Below are 23,218 nucleotides of genomic sequence, written 5' to 3' on the forward strand. Positions count from 1 at the left end.
ACACTTAACACCCTCTGCACCCACTCCCTTCCCATTAAACTCTTAGTTGAAGCTGCTAGCACCACTCCTCAACTGCAGACGAGTGGCCCCTCTCTAATTCCAAGCAGGTAAGCCAAAATCTCCAATTTAGTCTCTGAATCAAGGCTGACAGCTTCTCTTTAAGCATCTCCTTTGACCACCAGTGAGTCCCTCGGCTCCCAAACGGCTAAGGAGCATCTAACCCAACCCTCGGACATGCCAGACAGAGCCAAAGCACCCCAGAGCGCGCCAGCATGCCGTGACATGCCAAAACTGCGCTCTGGGCGTGCTACGGGGCGCACCCGAGGCAAGGGAGGCCAGCCCCGGCCGGTTCTCACCTCCCCTCGGTGTCTCTCCGTGTCTCCGACAACCCTCCTGACTCAAGGCAGCCTCAGCGCCCCTTCTCCCCCTCTCTACTGACTCGGGCGACGCGTGCCCGCGCGCGCCTGATTTGGTCAGTCGTGCGCGGCCCCGCAACATGCGCGCACTGAGCCTCCTCTCTCTCTCGTTGAGTCTCTGGGGTCCCAAACCACGTCCGCAAAACCGTGGTATCGACCCCGAGCCCTCTCTTCCTCTCCTGCAGCCACGGTGAAACCACCGACGCTCCCCCGCTCGGTGCACCGTTGCTGGCCTATAAATAGGCCCTCCCCCTTCACTCCAACACCTCACACCACCCCTCCAGACCCTCAATCGAGCCCCTAGCCACCCCATTCGAGCAAAGAGAGCTCCGATGCTCGAGATGGACCGAGGCCCAGCCGCTTCAGAGCTCCGTCCATCTCGGGCTACAGGCCAGCTCTCGCGCTCCTCTCACCTCCTCCGTGACAGTAGTGAGCTCAGGAAGCTTCTGCACCTCTTCCCCGAGCGTTTCCCTGCCTGTAGCACCCATCTCCTCCACCACCCAAATCGGTTCCACCGCAGCCTCGTCGTCGCCGGTGACCCAGGGCCTCCCCATCGTTCATTCGACCACCGACAGGTAGGCGACGATGCCACGGTTCCGTTCCTGTCATCGTCTGGCCACAAGGGCATCGGAATTGCCGCCGGCTTGCCTCCCCTCCCCTCTGTCCAGAGGAGGAAGACGACCTCGACAGGCATGCCCCACCTATCGGTGGCGAGTCTCTCCCCCTCTCTCCTCTCTCTGCCGCTGATCGCAGGGGCTCGAGCGTCAGGTTTAAACCTGACGGCATGCGCCCACCTGGTCTGTTGGCTGGCTAACTGGCCGGTTGGCCAGTTGGGCCGGGCCAGGGATGAGCCCCCCTTTTTCCTTTTTATTTTATTATGTTTCTAAAAGATTTTTGTAGAGCTTAATATTTAATCAAATTTAAATATTTTTCCATCACAATTCTTCTAAAAATGGGTAGAATTTATTAGTACTGTTGTACTAATTTTTGTAAAAACTTTTCTGCATAGCTATAATTAAAATGCTTATTTTCAATACTTTAGCTCGTGTTAATTGGATTTTAAAAATACCCTCTTTCATCAAAACCAGAGACAAATATTTTTAAAAACTACAAACAAGATTTATCAGAATAGGTTAACATTTTTTAAAATGAGTTTGTGCTCTGTTTTTGAATGTGCTTCTTCTTATTATTAATATTATTACAACGATAGATTCCGCGTTCGACGAAGGACTTGGACCCGAAGACCCTGGATACCTAGCTGATCAAGGCAAGCTATGTGATATGTGGTCACTCTCGTGACGGGGTCGTACCAGGAAGGTCGACTATGCCGTTTTTACGTGTTCCGGGCACACCGTTGGTCCCCGCATGGATGGTACGGTTTAGAGTCGGTGCTCGTAAGACGTACATCATGTGGGCTGGGTACCAATCGAGTGAACTCTTTGTCTAGTATCGTCAGGGGAAAGGCAATGATCGGCTACTTACCTCGGGTATGACATATATACCACGAGTTGTGGATGACACGGAAGTTTCCCGGATCTCGTGGGTACAACATACAACCTCTGCAGAGTGTAAAACTATTCGAATAGCCGTGTCCATGGTTAAGGTAAGTTGGGTAATCCTGCTTAAACTACGTCCAGACGTTTCCGTATAAACCAAGTGTGTGTGTGTGTGTGTTCATAATGTGATATGAAAGAGTTGATATGGTCTAGTTTGGTGACTTGGCATATCGGGTGAACCCGAAGAGTTCAGCCCTCAACAGATATGTTCATATCTGTAACCTGTTCTTAAGATTATCATCTAGTTCGTAATGCATATCCATACAAGTATTTGACCATGCATATTCTTTAGTAAAGACTTGCTCCTCGCAAAGGCTGCATATCACTTGTATCGTACCAACTGCATTATCCACATCATGGGTTGTTTGCGAGTACATTCAAAGTACTCACTGGCTTGCCACTGGTTATGTTATTGACCAGACATGGAGGGACCAGAGTTCGAAGAAGAATTCGTCATCGGAGACGGACACGCGATCTAGGACGCTTCCCAGTCAGAATGCCTATTGGTGAAGGCTGATGGCATGGGTTCCCGTTTATTACTAAGAATTCCGCTAGTAGATGTAATGGTGTGTTTGGCCTTATAGGCCCTACCTATGTGAAACTAGACCATGATGGTCATTTGTTGTATCCAACGGTATTTAAGGATGTAAGACTCTTAATATTCAGTATCTGTGTGTTCGGTGAGCATTGATCTCTGGGATCACTGAGCAGGATCATTCGGCGATCTCGACTCGTAAGTCGGGGTCCCCACATGGAGTCAGCACGAAAAGTACGAATAGGTGTGGAAAACTGGGTGTGAACCATGGCAGCAAATCGTTTGTATATAGAGAGAACCTAGCTACGAGATTTCATACATTAGAGCCAAGTGTAGCGAGAGAAATCATCAATAAACAGAACATACTAGCGATGACTACCTTTCGAATCAAAGGGAGCAAGTCCTCATACATAGGAATGGACTAAGTCAAAAGGACGCTGAGATACCGACTCACTAGTAGGATAAGGTAATTGGAACAGGAAAAGACGGAGTAGAAAGAGTGCCACGACTAGCAACAGGAAGTGGGTGCCTTCGGCAGTGAGAACATTGAGAATCAAGAGGTCGAAGAGAAGACAACACTGAAGAATCAGAAAACATATGAAAAGTTCCAGAATCTAGAACCCACGAAGATGTACCTGACTGAGTAGATGCCGGCGGTGATGGAGGGGTGGAAGCAGTCACAGCGGCAGCAGAACCCGTCGATGAAGAGCCGGAGGAAGCCAGTGTTACGAAATATGCAACTTGTATTCCCATGAGTCCATACGCCGATATATATACATGTACAGGTATAGGATATGCTGGAAATCCCTTATACAATAGGGTAAATATGAAAAGGTTATGTGGCTATATATATGTACTCTAACCCCCCCCCCTTAAACTGATGGTGGATGAGCAATACTGAGTTTGGAGAGATAGAAGTCATCCTGCGCTCGAGTCTGGGCCTTCGTCAGAAAATCCGCCAACTGTAACTCGGAAGGCACATACTGAAGAGCAATAACCTGATCCTGCACACCAGCGCGCACATAGAAAGCATCAACACCAATATGCTTGGTGAGCTCATGCTTCCCAGGATCACGCGCAATCCTAACAGCAGTTGTACTGTCAGATAATAGCAGAGTAGGTGTAGTGACAGAAACACCAAAATCCTGAAGTAACCACCATAACCAAGTCACCTCAGCCGTCAAAAGAGCCATAGCTCGCAACTCAGCCTCTGCACTCGAACGGGAAACTACAGTCCGTTTCTTCATCTTCCACGCAATGAGAGAACCACCAAGAAAAACACAGTAAGCAGAAAGTGAACGGCGACCTGAGGGATCACTAGCCCATGTAGCATCAGAATAAGCCTGAAGCTGTAAAGAATTGGAGCTAGGAAAGAATAGACGATGAGAGATCGTGCCTCGAAGATATCGTAGAACACGAAGAAGGTGACTATAGTGGACCAAAGTGGGAGTGGAGACAAACTGACTCAGAATATCAACCGGATAAGAGATACCCGGACGAGTGACAGCTAGGTAGACAAGACTCCCAACAAGATGACGATAACACGTCAAATCTGGCAAGGGGTCACCATCAGTAGCACGGAGGTGAACATTAAGCTCCATGGGATTCTCAACAATGCGCTCATCAGTAAGAGCAACACGAGCAAGAAGATCCTGGATATACTTGTCCTGAGATATAAAAAAGCCATCAGAGGTAGAAGAGACTTCAATCCCAAGAAAGTAGCGAAGAGGTCCAAGATCGGACATAAGAAACTGTTCGCTAAGACGGGCCTTTACAAAGGCAATATACTCTAGGTCATTGCCAATGATGATCATGTCATCGATATATAGAAGAATAAGAGTCCGACCACGAGGTGAAAGATGGACAAACAATGCTGGATCATGAGCACTCACTGAAAACCAGCGGCAGTCACCACAGAGGCAAAACTCTTAAACTAGGCACGGGGGGCTTGCTTAAGGCCATAGAGAGCGACGAAGACGACATACCATGTCGTCACGAACAGAATACCCAGGTGGTGGCTGCATATATACCTCCTCACGCAACTCACCGTTAAGAAAGGCATTCTTAACATCAAGTTGAGAGACAGACCAGTGGCGTGAAGAGGCCACGACAAGAAGTGTACGAATAGTGGTCATATGGGCCACGGGAGCAAAGGTCTCGTTGTAATCACGACCATGCTCCTATTGAAACCACGAGCCACGAGACGAGCTTTCTAACGCTCAAGAGAACCATCGGAGCGAGTCTTAACCTTGTAGACCCACTTACAAGTGATGGGACGGACACCTGGAGGAAGAGAAACAAGATCCTATGTACTGGTGCGTTCAAGACCAACAATCTCCTGTGCAATCGCAAACTGCCATTCAGGATGAACAACAGCCTCACTATAAGAAGTCGGCTCAAGAACAGTAGCGCCATCGGTTGAAAAACCAAGGCTATCAGCAAATAAGTGAGCACGCCGAGGCTCAAACTCGAAACGGAGGTGAGATAAGAACTCATGGACACGCTAAAACTCCTAGTCGGACCGCATAGTCTGGCAGCAACGGCAAGTTCCACAAACAATTGTCCGAATGGAGTCAACCTGGCGCCAGATGGCGGAACTCTGTGTGTAGAACTCATCAAAAGAAGAGTGACCCTGCTGAAGAGTGTGCTCCTGACACACCACGGATAAGGCCCTGTTTGGATTCATCCAGTTTATATAATCTGGTTTTTATAAGCTATTATGTTTCCAAACAGGGCAGTTTATACTATAGATTATAAAAACTAGATGACCAGATTATTAAAAACTCATAAGCTACTCTAACCCAGCTAAAATCAGATTATGGATTAATAAAGACATGTTACCCTTATTAACTTTGAGCTATTTACAAGGTACTGCCACCGCACCGTTTTCCCATCGCAAAAAAAAACAGAGGGCAAACATGTCATTGCACAATTTAAAAGCTGGTTTACAGTTTATATAATCTGGCCTCCAAACATGCCCACCTAGATTATTTTTATAAACCAGTTTATATAATCTATGTTCATAAACCAGATTATTATAATCTATTATGGTTCCAAACAGGGCCTAAGTAGAGAGCATTGCCAGAGGGTTGATGGCGCTGACAGAGATAAGACCACATTGCTGCAACGGTGCCGAGACCCATGAACTCCGAAGGAAACTGAGGGAGGACACTCGCAGTGAGAACAACAACAGCTGGAGCATCATCATTGCACCACTGAGTGTAAGCAGACAGATCATTTCGATAGACAGAAAGAGCATCTAAATAAGATGATACCTGCTGATCATAAGCATCAACCGCAGCATCATCGAGAGCCTTGGCTACATCCCGATCAGCTTGGGAAGCATCAGCAGCAAGAACAGGCAGCACCGGTGGGGTAGGAGCCACGTGTGCAAGAGGGCACGGCGGACAGGGGACCACGCCAGAGAGAACACCCCACACGAGAAGACCGCGCATGTGGATACGCATGAAGCCCACAAACTCACCATAGTTGGTGCCATCAAAGATCACCGAGCACCGAGGAACTACAACATAGCTCGAAGAAGACATGATGAGCTCTCTGTCTCCCTTTTTTTGGTCAACCTTCACAGGAAACCAAATCTGGATCGGGCTCCAGCTGGCTGGGAAACGCAGCGGCCAAGCGAGCTACCAACGCAGCATATGCGTGTGGATAGCAGCGGGGCGGCAGCTGCGGCTGAAAGGGGGCGACGGCGGCGGACAAGGAGGGGCGACGACGGCCGAACGAGAAGGGGCTGGCGGCAGCCGGTCGAGGCAGGTGACGGCTGCGGCCGAACGAGGAGTGGGCGGCGGCAGCCGAATGAGGCAGGCGATGGATGCGACTATACGAGGACGGGGCGGCGGCAGCCGGTCGAGGAGGACGTCTAGGCGACGGCTACAGCTGCCGAACGGAGATGAGGAGGCCGCTGGGGAACGTCAGATCCTGGCGGGGACGGCCAGTGACGGGCGGAGATGGCCGGTGACGAGCGAATCCTAGAGCAGGCACGGAGTTGCATCATGCGGGAGAGAGGCTAACCTAGTATCTGATACTATGTTGGATAAAGAGCAACTAACATTCGCAGGGGGCCAAAGGCCAATACATGTACGTGTGAGGTAAAGTGCAGGCAACCTCTTATACAATGGGGATATACCGAAAAGGGGGGCTATACACATCTAACAGATGTTACCGGGAGAATCTCGAGAATGCGAAGCGCAAGACAAACCGATCTAGCCCCTATCCCTAAGTTCTAGTGCCTCTTTTTTCCTTTTTCTTTTTTTCTTTCTTTCTGGGTTTTCATTCGGTTTTCCTAATTAGCCGAGAATGTTGGGTTTCGGGTCCGGTTTTCCTTATAAACTGGACTAACTCCCTTGGTGCCGCTCTCGACCTCCTTCAGCTTCCTCTTTCCTGGTTTGCAGCCCTCAGGGCGACAGTACTGAAAGCCATAATGGAAAGGGTATAATCAAACTGTTATATGTGCTCATGTATAAAGCAAGAGATGTGGAAAATTGGTAGTTTTGATCACCTTGCAGGTTGTTTTGTTAAGGTGGAAAAATTGTATCGGGTTCCTACCTTCACGCCTTGTTGAATGCTAAATAAAATCATGTGTATGGATTAGTTTCCGCAAAATAACTCTGCGTGTATGGATTGGTAGTTTGGGCCAATTTGGAACTGTGGCCATGATATTGCCTTGAGAATTAGGCAAATAGTTAATCCATTATGTGTTGAATGTAGTGCAGTTGTAGCTCCTTTATTCTCATATATAGTACACCCTGACGATTGTCAAAATTACTGTGAATTCAATTTTTCTGGGAAGAGGCTTATCTTTTTCAATATCTATTCCTGATCTGTCAAAATATTCTATGTATTTCCATAAAATGGTTCACAAGGTATCAGAAGGAAAACGAAGGTACTAATTAGTGAAGTTGTAACTAACCACTAGATTTTACTTATTTCACATTCTCTCTTTTTGCATACAGATGGCTGTGGGGCACACTTTTTCTAAATTTGTTGGTTCTTGCGGTTATGCCTCAAGGATATTAATTTCAGAAGGCTGAACTGTTTTGTTTGACAGAGAATGGGCTTCATTATTAGTGTGTGTCTACCTCTTTCCCAGTTAACCCTCTTCTTTACATAGGATATCATGAAAGATAACCTTGCTGTATAAATTGTAGAATAATCATGTTTTTTCTTTGTAACCACGGACGAATCTGGGATCTCTCATGCCCTGGCTTGCCTATGGCATGATGTCTTATGTTAGATGATTAATACGGTGTTTTTTCTAAAAAACCTAGCATGTTAGGTGTTAAGCTCCAACAATTTTTTTAATAAATTGCGAAAGCCAGGACTTGAACTCAAGACCTTAGTTCTGATACTATGTTAAGCTTCATGCACTAGTCATCCCAACTAACACTACTAGGAGAAAGCCTAGTAGTAGCGCTTGTTTTACCCCTACCAGTAGCGCTGGTGGCAGCGCTACTGCTAACGCGCTACAACTAAGTATATAGCAGTAGCGCTTTTCCAGCCAACGCTACTGGTAAGTACAGTTAGTAGTAGGGCTTTTCCAACGAGCGCTACTACTAACTATCTGTAGCGTTGCTCTTTAAAAAGCGTTGCTGATAACTAGCGCTGCTACTAAAGGTCAACTAGCGCTACTACTAAGGTTTTCTGATTTCACATTTTTATTCCTCCTCTACGTACTTGTGCTGTATTTGTGCATGCTCTATATAGTAGTTTCATCATATCATAGTAAAGATACATTATTCTCATCATATCATACACATACAATAGTCTCGTCATACCATCATCACAATCATCATCATTATCCAACACAAATATCATCACATGTCGAAAATAGCGATACACAAGTTATGGCACACCACAAGTTTCATTATCCCTATCTAAACCATGATGTATAAGAGAAGAGCGATCAACATGAGCAAGAGCGCGACTATGTAGTACTTCTTGAGGTACCGGTTTCGCTCCCTCTCTTGCCGTAGCATCCACCTCAAATAACTATTTTTCGCTTCGGCTCTGTTGTCGAACCCTCTATGGCTAGCCCCCGGTTACCTGTACACCTGGGCCTGAGCGTCTGGCCAGTGGTCGTACACTCCTGGAACCCTCCCAATGAATACTGCTATATACTCCTGGTTTTTTTCAGTCCGCCCGGGGAACAAGAACCTATTATGCAACTTCGTTAGGAGCGTGTGCTCCATATGTGGTATCTTCTTTAACTTTTCGTCGTTGATGTTGGCGGTTTCCCTGAGATGCATCCTAGTTGATTGCCGTATCACTTGCGCGCTGCCTCCAGCGCTGTTGGCTCTAGTTTCGTGGGGTGCATCGCCGTGACCATAATTTGTCCGGTGCCGATCTCGTTTGTTTTTTCTTGTCCTCTTCGGCTCCTTCACCGGCTACGTCAACATCATCTCCGGTCTTGGTGCCGGTGCCACTGTCGCTGTCGGCTGCATGTTTATGGCTGACACCTCACAAGAAACAAACTTCAATTTAGCTCCCAGCTGTACACTATTTAGGAGTTCATGCAAGCAATTCCTATAGAGAGCAACACCACACACACACTCTGTTTTAGGACAAGTGTGTATTGTATTTGAGAGATTAACAAACGAGATCTTTATGGGACCAAATAGAAATATCATAGTAGCTAGCACTCCCATTGAAATAATTTCTCACAGGATTGCGCTTGTGTACTAAATTATAAGATGGGTTATTTGGGTTTCTAGCTGCCATGATTAAGGCTCTGAACCTGATACTATATATTTTCATGATTTGGGGATGTTATGGCCATAAACAAATAGGCCATAAACAAATAGTTTTTTGACCATTAAGGTTATAAGAACAACTGTTTATGGCCTATTTGTTTGACTTTGTTTGTTTGTTTGTTGGAAAAATCTAACCAACGTACATACGCATGGTTGTCTAGCCGTGCAGTGGCTTTGTGATTAGCGCTTGTGTCCTACGTCCGCGTGATTTAGTTCCCGCTGCATCCAACATTGCTGGCCAGATACTGATGGGACATGCGTCCAAGCTAGAAAGAGACATATACGTATAACTAGTAGCCTGGCTGGAAATAAATGGGTCATACGGGCGGCTGCTGAGTTGAGACGTATACGTATAAAATTTTGTGTCTAGTGCACACCTGCTAGAGCATACCTAGCGCACACATTAATCGCTACAACCTGCTAGAGCATACCTAGCGCACACATTAATCGCTACAACCTGCTAGAGCATACCTAGAGCAATCCTAGTGCATCTTGGAGGCATTGTGTAGTCTACTCCGTCTCAAGCTACAATAGCTAGCGCTAAATGGATGCCACGGGGATGTTGCATCTTTTTCTTGCAACACATTTTCCTTGGTCATTTATAGGACCTAAATCAAACTGAAAAGCCAGGACAAAAGACCCATGCAAATAGTTTTATACTCTGTATTTGACAACTCATATGGAAGTACTTGGGGTTCTATTTGGAAATCATATAGAAGTACAAACTTCAAGTAGGTCTGGTGTTTTGCTTGGTGTCTTCATTCTCCTTCCACACAGTAGCAATTCTAGTATAACTAAGAAGCGTAAATGGCTCTAGCACCCCCACGTCGCCTCTCTCGGGCTACACGGGGAACACCCCTCCGACGCCTGCTTACCACCCTCCTCTCCCTCACCTCGCTGTCGCCCGAGAATAAACGTTGATTACGCCAAGTACTCATCATCCAATACATGAATCGGAAAATAAAATAAAATTGAACAAACAAATGATGAAAGAGGAAGGAGGGAGGGGGTGAGGGAAGAGGGGGAAAGGAGGGAGGAGTGTTGGGCTACCTGCCTATGGACTAGTCGTTGGCGTAGTTCCGGGCGGCAGCGTTACTGGACGGGAGCGGCTGCTCCACGCCGTTGGCGGGAGCAGCTGCTCGATGGAGGGAGGCGCTGCTGGGCGGTGGGGCAGCGGAGGCGCGACGGAGGCAGTGGGGCAGTGAGGTCGAGGGCGCGCGCAGGGATGGGCGGTGGCAGCGACACACGAGTGTGCGGTGGAGAGGGGGGAGAGGGAAGGAGTGGAGGGAGAGGGGGAGTTAGGGGATTTTGGTGCCGAGTTAACTACAAGTATCAGTAGTGCTGGATGAGTTCCATCGCTACTGCTAACTTAGCAGTAGCGCTGGTTCTAATCCAGCGCTACTGCTAACTTAGCAGTAGCGCTGGTTCTAATCCAGCGCTACTGCTAAATGACCTAGGACATATAGCAGTAGAGCTGGTTTATCCCGACGCTAATGCTAACTTTACAGTAGCGTTGGTACCAATCTAGCGTTGCTGCTAACTTTATTTTCTTTATTACTTTCTTTTTATTATTTTGTCATTTCTTTTTATTATTTTCCTTTCCTTTTCTGTTTACTTTTCTTTTTCTTTTGTATTGCTTTCTTCCTTTTGTTTTTGTTTTTTGTTTTTATCCCGACGGCCTCGCATGCAGTCGACGACGAGAACGTCTCCCTCCCATACTGCGGATATTACCGAAACCATGTGTTGATTCGTACACAAAATACATACATATATATAAATGATTGTTGCTCAGCTGCGTTGAAGACATTTCACATTGAGCTTATTTCCTTTCTTGTTCGTTGTCTTGATTCTTTTTTTCTGGCACCATGGAGTACGATCTTTCTTAGGTAATGTAGTCATGATTCTTCTTTTCACGTATGCTTCATCGTCATTGTCATCTTCCCTCATCGGGTTGCCGTATTGGTCGTAGTCTTCCTCGTTGGCGACTCCATCCATTCCGACGATGTTCCTTTTGCCTCTCCTCACGACAACACGGCTGGAATTGGTCCGGTCGGTTATGAAGAAGCATTGTGTCACGTGCTTAGCGTGTATCAATGGCTCAGTTTTGGCGATGACGTTAACGTTCATGGTAGCGCTCTTTGCGTGGGGTATAGACATGGTAGTGAAATACTTGTTTTCTCTTACGACGGCCTTAGCCCACCTGACATGGAACATCGTCGCATTGTGCCTTCCAGCGTAGTTAAGCTCCCAGATCTCTTCGACCCTTTTGTAGAATCTTTCAGTTGTGCCGTTGGAGTCGGTCACACATTCAATCGTCACCCCTGAGTTCTGGTAATTACTGTCCATGTCTTTGGCCTCTGTGTAGAACGTGTACCCGTTGATATCGTATGCCTAATAGGACACGAGTTTGGGTGCGGGGCCATGTGCTAAGACGTGTATGAGAAACCTGTCCGCACTGCCCTCTTCCGGCGGATTAGCACGAACCTGCTCTTTGAACCAACGCAAGAAAGTGGCGTTGTGCTCTACAGTAACTTTGTCGTCCATCTTGCGCATCCCCTGATCAGGTACTTCTTTGCGATCATTTCTTTGTGCAGTGTCACATAATCATCTACCACATCTAGGTGTTGTAGCACTTGATGAATTGATCGATCTCCTTCGGACTTAAGGTGAAGCAAGAAGGTGGGAACAATTCTCCTCCTTGTTGACTTTTCTTCCCCTTGGCCCCGCCGCCATCTCCGTCTCCATCTCCTCCGTCGACTTTTTATGGAGCATGTGTAGATCCCCCTGATCTCCAAATCTTCCAAGTCTTTCCTTGCCTTCGGCCCATCCTTGGTCTTCTCCGGCATGTTCATTAGTGTGCCAAGCATGCATTTGATCAAGGCAATGAGGCGTGTCATGATTGGTCCAGTAAGTCCCGCAAAATAGACCTCCTTGGTCTTCTCCGGCATGTTCATTAGTGTGCCAAGCAAGCTCTCGAGGGCATTCTTCGTGATATGCATTTGATCAAGGCAATGAGGCGTGTCATGATTGGTCCAGTAAGTCCCGCAAAATAGACCTCGTTTTCCATACCTTCAGCATCGGCTCTGGCGCCTTTTCCATCTTTCCCGGCGCGGGGCACTGTTCCCAGTTATTCAACAACTCATTGATTTCGTCGCCGCTCCTCTTACGTGGAGGTCCTCGATGCTCAACCAAACCATTGAATAGATCTCCACGTTTTCTGCACGGGTCATCCTTTTCGAGCCATCTGCGGTGCCTCATGTACACGATTTTCCCAGACCCGCCATCTTTCATTGACGAAAGCTGCTGAGACGTTGTATCATCCATGCACCTCGTGCATTCGGAATATCCGTGGCACACCTGGCCTGAGGTGTACCCGTGACCGAGATAGTCGTGCACCGTCGTCATCAGCGCAACTCTCATATAGAAATATTCTCTTGTGCTAGCGTCCCATTTCTTGGCTATCGATTTCCATAACATGTCTAGCTCCTTTTTCAGAATCCCCATGTGCAGGTTAATACTATTTCCCGTTTGTTTCGGCCCTTGAATCAGTATGCTCATGTGTATGTACTTTGTCTTCATGCACTTCCATGGGGAGAGGTTGTACATCCATACAGAGACGGGTCATGTGCTCTGGTTGGTGCTCTGGTTTCCAAACGGATTCATGCAATCGATGCTCGCACCAAGCATGATGTTCGTTGATGCATGCGTGATATCTAATGTGCGGCAGATCAAGTGGGCAAACGATTTTCTTGGCCTCCTCGACACTAGTAGGACATAGGTTCCCCGTAGGAAAAACTTTATTATGTAGATACTTCAAATGCTCATCGAGGCTTTTGTTTGTCCATTTGTTTTTCGCCTTCGTCTTTAGATGTTCGAGCGTGAAACTCAAGCGGGTCACCTCGGGATCGCAACCGTCATATAATGGAGTCTTCGAGTCTACTTCAAGTTGCGCCAGCTTGGCCTCCTCTCTAGAAGCAACTCTGTCGCTAGTCGTACTCTTGCGAAGGAGGTCTCGAACATGAGGGTCCTGCACGACTAAACTTAGTAGCATCGAAGACTGCGGCGTGTCCGTCGCCTCTTCTCCGCCATGTCCGGGCTCTGCCCCACTGCCGTCTCCGGACTCTTCCCAGCCGTCGTGTGCGGCGCTATTGTCTTCGTGTCGATCGGTCATCTCTTCGTCTAGTCCCATGTCGTTATTTCCTGCCATGTGGACGTCGTCATCATCATCTTCACTTATCCACCGAGTATAGTCATCTATGAAACCATTGATCAACAAGTGGGCCTTCAAACTTCCACGATCAAAAGGGTCCAAAATTACTCCTTTGCATCTTGTACACGGACATCTAATCCCAGTCCGTTTATTTGCATACATGTCCATCATCGCGGATTGCAAGTATCGCTTCACCTTCCTTCCACTCACCTTCTTGACTGCACGGTATAACAAGCAAAAGGGTGTTAAATAAAATGCATGCACGCATGCATCAAATTCGATCATATAAAAATTTGGCATGACCTTGCCTAAAAATAGGACATATCGAATTTGCTCGAATTCGTCGAAACGGAAATAAATTGACATTTCGGGAAAATATAAGCAACTCACTGGGCATGTCACTCACACAAATCACTTCATATCGCAAACACACATATTCCCATTATTGAAATGCACAACTTTTTACTCACCTATATCCCGAGAGAGACTCTGCACAACTAAGCAAATAGCTAGATCTAGTTGTTGTGAGGAGAGATGACCCTAGCTAACTAGTGGAGAGGGAGAGAGATGATCTAGCTAGATCTATATGTATGGAAGGAGGGAAAGCCAAATAAATGTGGAACATAGAGTTAGAAGAGGTCATTTATGGAGGAGAATTAGGGTGGAGGGGGCATATTAATTGGGAGAGAAGAGAGGTAGAAGGAAGAAAGAAGAAGAACAACAATGGTGGAGAAGTAGATAAGAGAGAGGAGAGGAGAAAGAAGGGGACAGGGCAAAGGGGGAGGAAGGGGGAGAGAGGGGGTGTGTGGGTTAAAATCTGCCACCAGCCACGCATAGCAGTAGCGTTGCTTTCCAACGAGCGCTACTTCTATTGGTCTTAGTAGTAGCGCTTTTCTGGGCAGCGCTAGTGCTAAGTGGGGCCAATAGTCGTAGCGCTGATTCCCGCCAAGCGCTACTGCTATTATGCTTAGCAGTAGCACTTTTTACAAGAACGCGCTGCTACTACTGATACCGTTGGTGGGCTCGTCGGGTCCCGTTTAGCAATAGCACTTTTTTCAATTACAGCGCTACTGTTAAGTCTTTAATAATAGCGCTTGGCTGAGCCAGCGCTACTGCTAAGTAGCAGCAACACGTGTTATAATCCAGCGCTACTAACAGGGTCCTACCTATAAGGTTTTTCCTACTAGTGTAAAAGACCGAACTAATGAAAAGGGCTAGTGCAAACCACATATATTGTAAAATTAGGCACCTTAATTTGTGTTCTTCCTCGGTTTTCGAGAAATTTCTGGGTCCGTCACTGTTTGCATCCCTATGATTTTAATGTTTTTAGAGACTCCCTAGAAAATTTAATGGTTATCAAATAAAAATAAACAGATCTAACCATCTATCTGGTTGACGCAAGTTTTAACTGCTTGAATTTAATCTGGACTATAATCTACAAGAAAATAAGAGGCCGTATGTAAAATCAGGAAATTGATATAACTTGGTGTGTGATGCCAGAATAAAGTTACTTAATTTATATAATTTGGTACCTTCTGACATGTTTTACTAAATTATAGTATTTGTTCTCAGCAGTGCACTGTTGTTCTTTAGACTCAGGCAATATTGATAGAATAAAGTTCATGTTATTTGATTTATGTTGCAATTAAGAAGGATGTTGGGTTTGGCAACAATGTTGTTGGGATGGGATGTGTATACCTTTTGTCCTTTGAGCTGCACACAATGCATGCACACCCTACACATGTAGATTTATATGTTACCACCATATGGTCCATTTTATGGTATATAAAGATTTTTAGTTGTCTAAATTTCTTAAGTGTATTTTATGTTGGCTTAGTAAGGTTTGTTACAGCAAATGTGATTCTTTTGTAGTATCAGTATGCAGATTTTTTCTATTTAAATTTTCTATTGTATATGCATACCTACTCGTTTATTTTACATCAGACATATTTCTACCCTCACTATGGGCTGCTTAAACTAACGTGAGCTTCCTTTCTACAAATCTTTATATATTTGAGTGTTTTTAGCACATTATTTGTTTATAATAACTGTAGGCGTGTATTGGCGAAGAATTTGCAAAGGATACCAACATATATTGATACTGATATAGAATTTACTTAGCCTATATCTATTTCCCTTTATTCAGCCACCCGTATCACATTCTTATGAGTAAGCACGGTTTGTAAATACAAGTGTTCACAAAAATATTAATGACCGTGTCGTTTTTCAGGAATTGCAATGGATCAAATTGTTGTTCAAGGCCTGGATTCAAAACATGTAGCGGTAATGCTAATCGATCATCATCATTGTTTATCAGTCGTAATCAATTCCTGCCTTTTAACTTTCTCTTTTTTTTGGAAAAAACGGAAGCATTATCGTTCGACTGAAAAGAGTATGTTATAAGTACAATGAAATCTGGGAAAAGAACTATGGTAATTCTTTCTCTTCTATTTGACCACCATTTGTTCTATCATAAATCTAACTTGCAACAAATTGGAGGAAAGTAGTTTACCCTACATTTGTTTCTATAAGCAAGAATTTCACGCGCTTTAAAAATAACTATTTTAAGACATATGCCTAACTTTCCTTCTACATTTCTATTACTCCCTCTGTTCCTTTTTATAGAAGTTAAACTTTTTCCTTATCTTTGACCATTTTATAGAAAACTACCAATATCTACAGTATTAACTAAATGAAATATGAAATATATTTCATGATGCATCTAATGATACTGCTTTTGTATTGTGATATTGATATTTTTCTAGAAATTCATCAAAGATAGAAAGCTTTCACTTTTGAAAAAATAATACACTTAACAAAAATGAAGCGAGTGAGGAATAAAAATGAGCAGAATGAGTACTTATTTGTAGCCCTATTGTTTATGGAAATATTTTAGATACTTTGTGAGCTCATTAATTAAATTTGCTAGCCCGTGCAATTTCACGGGTTGACTATTGTATCGGGAAAATAAGTCGTGATGTCCAGGCCCATCCTTCACACGCATATGGGAGATAACGACACACCTGCCGCTCTTTTCCCCTTCCCAAACCCTAGAGTTCCAAGCACTGATCCCCAAGCCAAGGAGGAGTCGATGCCTCCAGGAGGAGGAGGAGGAGGAGGTGAGCATGGCTACACGGAGAATGGCCACCCATTACCGACCGGTCACCGTGACGAGGGCGCTCCATCCCATCCCATGCCGCCGCCCCCCCTCATTGTTTCCATATCTTCTAAGGTTTGCTCTCCGCCTATTTCTTCTTCTAATTTTTGATTCATGAAAGGGAACCCGCTCGGGCGACTTGTGCGGAGACCCAAATCCCTAGCCGCCGGGGTCGCCACACCCCCTATCCTCCCCTTCTGTTGTCACCGATGGAGGAAGCCCCGGTGGCTGAAGGTGGTGGCAAAGGCCTTCTTCCCTCTCGCGTCGGGATTGAGTGGTGTGGGCACCAAGGGCACGGGGGCACATCCTCCGGATCTAGGCCGCGGCAGAGCAACGGCTTGTCTTCGGCACATCCCCCGGATCTAGGTCGCGACAGAGCAACGGCTCGTCTTCGGTGACGGTGCGAGGAGGCGGGGCGCCATGGGAGGTCTGGTGGTATGGTTGTGCTGGGCTCGTGCAGCGGCTAGCAGGGGGCTGGTGGTTCCATATCAAGGGCGGGTTCCTCCATGGTCTTCGATCAGATCCGCTCGGATCTGGACCCTATGCATCGGTGTACGGCGCAGTGTGTCGGCAGTGGCCATCTTGGCAGCTGCGTGGGTGGGGGCTGGGACGGCGTAGTGGCGGTCCATGGTGGTGCGGGTTGGTTTGCGGTGGCAGCGTGTGGCCGTTCGGCCACCTCGCGTCATTGGGCGTGTGGCCTATCCCTGCCAGATGCAAATCTAGGCCGGGAGTCGAGGTTGGGCGTCACAGGGGTGACGTTTGGAAGAGATAGTGGGAGTGATGGGTGCCGCCGATGCGGTTGGGCTACCCGTCACCGGCAGGGCTGCCAGTCGTCGACGTGGTTCGCTCCCGCTTCACCTCTTTTTCGATCTGGTGGCTCCCCGATCGATCTGGTCGTTCCGGTCGCTGGCGACTTTGTCGACGGTCATAATTTGCCGATCGAGACATCCCTCACAGCCATGGAGGACCTATGGGGCGTCTTGTACCCGGGTGGCGACCCATGTGGTGGGTGCTGCAGTGCTCGTGGGCTTAGCTCGCTGCTCAGGTGCGGGCGACTAGGCGGTGTGGTGGCTGGTGTTTTGACGTTCTGCGGCTGTGAAGGCAGAGGGCCAACGGAAGCGACGCCTGTGGATGTCGTCATCTTCCTGAAGTGTCCGTTGTGGTTACTCCTTTCCCTTCGTCGTCCTCCGGATGAAAATCTAGATCATTGGATTGGATGGTGGTGGCGCTTCGGTGTCGTGTTCTTCTTGATGGCACCGTCTTGGAGCTCATGGTTCGTCGACATTCAACTTCACCTCTTCCCGGTTTCTCTGGGAAGGGCTCCGGTGGCTCCTTAGTGATGCTCACAGTTAATCTGTACTTTGAGTAGTGTGGGGTGTTGTTGTTGTTGAAGGTTTTTGACACATATGTTTCTGGCCTTGAGTGAGTGTGGGTGTGTAGTATGTGTTGTGGTTTGTATCAATTGGTATGTTGGTTGTTGCTTTATATGTAAAACGAGGCGAAAGCCTTTTTTTTGGTAAAGGGAATCAGGAATCTGAATGTCTGTCTCTATTATTTGTAGAAGAAGAAGAAGAAGAAGAAGCACGAGCAGGGGCAGGGGCAGGAACATGAGAAACACCCTGCTGGGAGCCTTCCTGAGGGCCCCCTTGTCGAGATCCTATCCCGGGTGCCCTACAAGTCACTCTGCCGCTTCAAGTGCGTGTCCAGGCCGTGGCTTGCCCTCTGCTCTGACCCCGACATCCGCAAGAGGTCACCCCAGACCATGGCAGGTTTCTTCCTCCGCAACTATGGCATCGGCCCCTGTTTCATTAACATCTCCGGAAGAGGCCAACCCCTGGTCGACCCTTCTCTCTCTTTCTTGCGCGAGAGCTTTACACTTCTCATCCCCGAGCAGTGCTGCGGTGGCCTTATTCTCTGCAAATACTGGAAATCAGATCATTTTGAGGAAGATGAGCACAGTCTTGTCGTGTGCAATCCTGCGACCAAGAAGTGGGCCGAGCTGCCTCCTAATCCTATACGACCGCAAGACGAAGTTGACGAATATTTGTGTTTTGATCCAGCCGTCCCCTCCCGTTTCGTGGTATTCACACACACTTGGGATTTAGGAGAAGTGACAATCTACTCATCAGACACTGGACGATGGACTACGGTGGAGAGTGGTTGGATTGGTGAGACTCCTATCGGTCTTCCTGTCTTCCTGAATGGTACTGTGCATTTGATGACCACTGATATTTCAATAGCCACAGTAGACACAGAGGGGAAGGTTTGGAGGCAAATTGATATTCCAGGCAACATGCGAGACAGCTCTGATTATCCGTCCATTGGACAGTCTCAAGGACGCTTGTATGCTTGGGGTATAGATGATAATATTAATATCTGCCAACTTTCAGTTTGGGCTCTTGAGGATTATGGTGGTGCAAAGTGGGCCTTGAAGGATACTGTTAACATTTCAGAACTGTTTGGAAGGGATTGTTACAAATATGTGGAGCCCATAGCAATTCATCCAGATTGTGATTTGATTTTCCTTGCTGACCGGAGGGGGAAGGCTATCTCATACGATATGGATAGCAAGAAAGTGCATGTTATCGGCACTTATGAGACATTCCTTGGTGCTGTACCTTATGTTCCATGTTTTGCGGAATGGCCGTCAGATATATAATTCAGCCATATTGATCTTGGAGGAACTATATTGCCGTTATATAATTTAGCCATGGAAAATATGCAACACTTTCCGATGGTTACCCGCTCAGTTGTATGAATGAGTCTAGTCATTTGATCTATCTGCTGCATCTAGTGCTAACCATTATGGTCTCCTGACAGACTTAGGTGTGGGGCAACTGTGAGCGTATATTATCTAGTATGTTTGAAATTGGTTGTATTTCCACCTCTTTATTTTTCGTTTAAGATTGGAGATACTTATCTCTTGTTGCAAGTACATTTATCTTTTATGGACAACTTGTTATCCATCGGTTCTGAATATTGATATCGCCTTGTTCTTATGCACATGTTAAAGACTGAGCATGCCTATCTCTTGTAAGCTTATTATTCTTTCATTTTATTTCACTTCATTAGGGGAAGATAATTTTTCGAGGAGAGGAGAATAACATGACCCTCCAGCGTTTTTTCTGTTCTTGTTTCGATAGAGCTTTATGTGACCATTCTCCTACTTGAATTCTGACTATGTTGTCTGAGTAAATCTATTTTTGAGCATCTTGCGAATTTGTTTACTGTTATGTTAGTTTACAGTTTCTTTCTCATCTTATTCCAAAATTGCGGAGCAAGTTCCTAAATATGCAAATTGAATTGTTTGCATATTGTCCAAGATTATAACTCTTGTCGAAGAAGATGACATTTTCCATCAGTGAAATATAATTAACAATAGTTTTGATCGGTCAAGGCATGCATTTTCCCTCATAAACCTAAAAACTCTTTCCATGTGTCACTCCATTTTGGCAGTATCCACTAGAACGTAAAACACAAACTGTATAACCACCAGGTCCTGGGCATCTAGCATTGCAATTTGCAATTGTTAGAGTCTTGGTTCCTGTGACAGTTTTCTTTTACCTGTATATAAGCGTGAACCTGAGAGACTATCTAGAGGCTGGTCACTGACAGAGAAAATAAGACAAGAACTATATCTATATAGTCACCAAGGTGTCTCTTTCTTGTTTTCAAGCCCAAACCGCCGTTGCATCCCGAACTCCCGGTTCCTTCCAGTCAGATACCAATGAGGACTACAACATCGGCAGAGAAATAACAGAGTATAGTATTTATCCAGTGAACAAACATCAAAACAGAGATGGGACTATTTTGACATCTCCTAACAAGGAATTTAAGAGCACGGACACTTTGCTTTACTAAGCCAAAGCATTCTAAGGAATTAAAATAACCAGAACCATTTGCATGGCAAGCATATACAAAATGCAATGGGCTACCAAGGCAAAAGAAATAATATATACAGTGATGCCACTCTGCATTTCCCTATAAAGCAAGCACATAGGCATTCATATACCAACATAACTACTCTCTCCGTTCCTAAATATATATCTTTTAAAAGATTTCATTAGGAGACTGCATACGTAGCAAAATGAGTGAATCTACACTTTAAATTATGTCTATATACATCCGTATGTAGTTCTCTAGTGAAATCTCTAAAAAGACTTATATTTAAGAACGGAGGGAGTACCTGATACACGGACTGGGATCCAGTGACTTGTCTCTAGCAAGTCACCTTGTAACTGGCTCCTCTCATCAGCCCTTCAAACATTATCCAACGAACAGTAGTGACCTGAAGCAAAAAAGGCATCCATACTACTCGTGGACATCCATCTAACACAACAAAACAAAGAAATCTCCAGACTTGATTGTTCAGTCACTAGATAATAAAAGCAACAACCACTTGTCATTAAAATTCATAAGCTCTAGTATAATTTTAGGAACCAAGTGGTACTACTGAAACAAGGATTTAAGTGTAGAAATTTGGCCATTTTACTTGTACAATTTGGCCACAAAATACTATGGTTAGCCCCCAAAATACTATGGTTAGCCCCCAAAATACTATAGTTAACCATATCCAAAATACGATCTAACAAACTTCCATGCTAGAACATATCAGCATCATCACAAGGTGGAGCCAACAAGAGCTGTTGGGTGAAACTGATGATGTCATTTCATTCTTGAAGCTCCAAATCCGTTCCTTTGTTGTTTTCATACCTCTTCACTTGTACTTGAGGCTGTTCACCATCCTTTTTATTTTGAGCTTTCCCTTCCTTTTTATTCTGTTGCTGTCAATGAGAAGTATAGTAATTAGTTTACAAATGAACAATACAACATATGATGTACTGTTTGCAACATACCTTTGCTTCTCTTTTTGTTGATGTGGTAGCTTTGGTTGATTTGCGCTTCTCCTTGAATAACTTATCAAGCCAAGTTTTCTTTCTCCTTAAGTTTGATGAGTGAACCTCTTTTTTCTTCTTCCTCGACTTGATCTCTCTCTTCCACTTCATCTTTCTCGTCATCCTTCACTGGAGATAAATGTTTGCAAGCATTTTGCATTATGTGAAACGAGCATAATCCATGATATGATTCCGTGAAAACTCTCTCTATGGCTTTCCCCATTGCTACATCTTGATATGTATAAATAGTCCTAGGTTGCCTTCCATTATGTGCAGTTAGAAATGTCTCGAAGAGCCATATAAATGAGTCATGTGTTTCATCAAACATTAACGCAACATAAAAATGGTTGTTTCTCTAATGCCCTCATTGGAACAAACAAATCTGCATGAAGTCGCCTTTCCATCAAATTCTACCCAGAACACCCAAGCCTCATCTGAATCTCTGAATCTCATACCAACTTGGGGTATTCTCTTGTCAATTTCTGCCACTGTACAACACTTCCACAAATGCTTAACAGTCAAATCCTGCCAAAAATAAAAAAGACATGTATAATTAAATGAAATTATTAGCATTATCATTCAATACGATCCAATCCAATCAAATCCACCATCTGTATGTACATCATGTTCTAAACAGCCAACCAACGACTAAGACGAGATGGGATTGGGTACCTGGTGCTAGCGGCTAGCGCTCCGCCGTCGGGGGAGAAACGGGCAGCTCCGGGCGGCGTGAGCAAGCAGCTCGATCGGGGCGGCGGCCCTCCTCGATCCGCGGCGCCGTGAGGAGCTCGGTCCGGACGTGTTCCTCCTCGATCTACGGTGGCGCGCCTCCCTGACCAACAGAACTACATGTTACACTGTCGCAAAAGTCTAGAAAGCAGGCAAGTACCCATTGCAACTAAAATGTTTAGATGTTAAAGATCTAGAAACCATGAACTATTACCGAAAAGGCTTTCACCCCGCTTTATAAATAAAGCAAACCGCCAGACCAATATAAACAACGAAGTTCCGACACACCCAAGTTCAACACACACACACACCCAAACGCACATAAGTAGCACAGTACACCAACAAAGGGTTCTGCTGAGGGCATAGCTTAACAAGCCCTAAGAAACAAGAACACTCCCACCCACACCCAACCGGGGGTATGTGATGATAAGCGAAAGCCGCATCAGGCTAATCTGGCTTCGGAGGCGGAGGAGGGAGCGGGGGCGCCAAGCGGAGAGCCATCAGACGGAGGCTGGCGATGATGTTGGTGATGGCGTCTCGGTTGGATGGGCGGCTAAGCGGCCGCCAGAGCTGCAGGAAACCACACATTTTAAACACTGCGTGAGTGGCACGTCGAAGGGGCACACGCTGGATCACAAGCTTGTTACGAATAGTCCAAAGGGTCCACGTGAGCACCACGATGGTCAGCCACCTAATGTGGCGGGCCGACGAGCGGACGGACAGAACCTCCGCGCACAAGTCAGGTACATTGGTATGGCACCATTGACCGCCGGCTATTTCGTGAAAGCAACTCACAGGAATTGAGCAGTGATGCACGAGAAGAAGATGTGGTTGGAGTCCTCCAGCATGTCGCACAGTGGGCAGATCCCGTCGCTCGGGCCATTGCGTTTGAGCACCTCCACCCCAGAGGGAACCCGACCCCGAATCCATTGCCACATGAATATCCTGAT

At 46.0% G+C, this 23,218-nt stretch overlaps 2 protein-coding genes across 9 annotated transcripts in view; both read left to right on the forward strand.

Moving 5' to 3' along the window:
• The window catches only part of LOC123425177 (F-box protein At5g07610-like), a 32,478-nt gene extending 12,816 nt beyond the window's left edge, over nt 1–19,662 (forward strand). For 5 of the 8 annotated variants that reach the window (XM_045108873.1, XM_045108862.1, XM_045108880.1 and 2 more), the window contains 2 exons: nt 15,718–15,770; nt 18,206–19,662. In XM_045108873.1, the coding sequence (XP_044964808.1) occupies nt 15,726–15,770; nt 18,206–19,303 (1,143 nt within the window). In that variant the 5' untranslated portion in view covers nt 15,718–15,725 and the 3' untranslated portion in view covers nt 19,304–19,662. The other 3 variants (XM_045108899.1, XM_045108891.1, XM_045108858.1) reach the window with 3 other exon arrangements.
• On the forward strand, nt 16,733–18,197 carry LOC123425235. The gene has a single exon (XM_045108915.1). The coding sequence runs from the start codon at nt 17,151–17,153 to the stop codon at nt 17,979–17,981; it is 831 nt and encodes a 276-aa protein (XP_044964850.1). The 5' UTR covers nt 16,733–17,150; the 3' UTR covers nt 17,982–18,197.
• Nucleotides 19,663–23,218: the final 3,556 nt, after the last annotated feature.

The sequence above is a fragment of the Hordeum vulgare genome, chromosome 1H (genome assembly GCF_904849725.1).
Source record: "Hordeum vulgare subsp. vulgare chromosome 1H, MorexV3_pseudomolecules_assembly, whole genome shotgun sequence".
Taxonomy (NCBI): domain Eukaryota; kingdom Viridiplantae; phylum Streptophyta; class Magnoliopsida; order Poales; family Poaceae; genus Hordeum; species Hordeum vulgare.

What these genes read in the sequence shown, in the direction of transcription:
- LOC123425235 (XM_045108915.1), top strand. Translation starts at nt 17,151, where the DNA reads ATGGTCTTCGATCAGATCCGCTCGGATCTGGACCCTATGCATCGGTGT.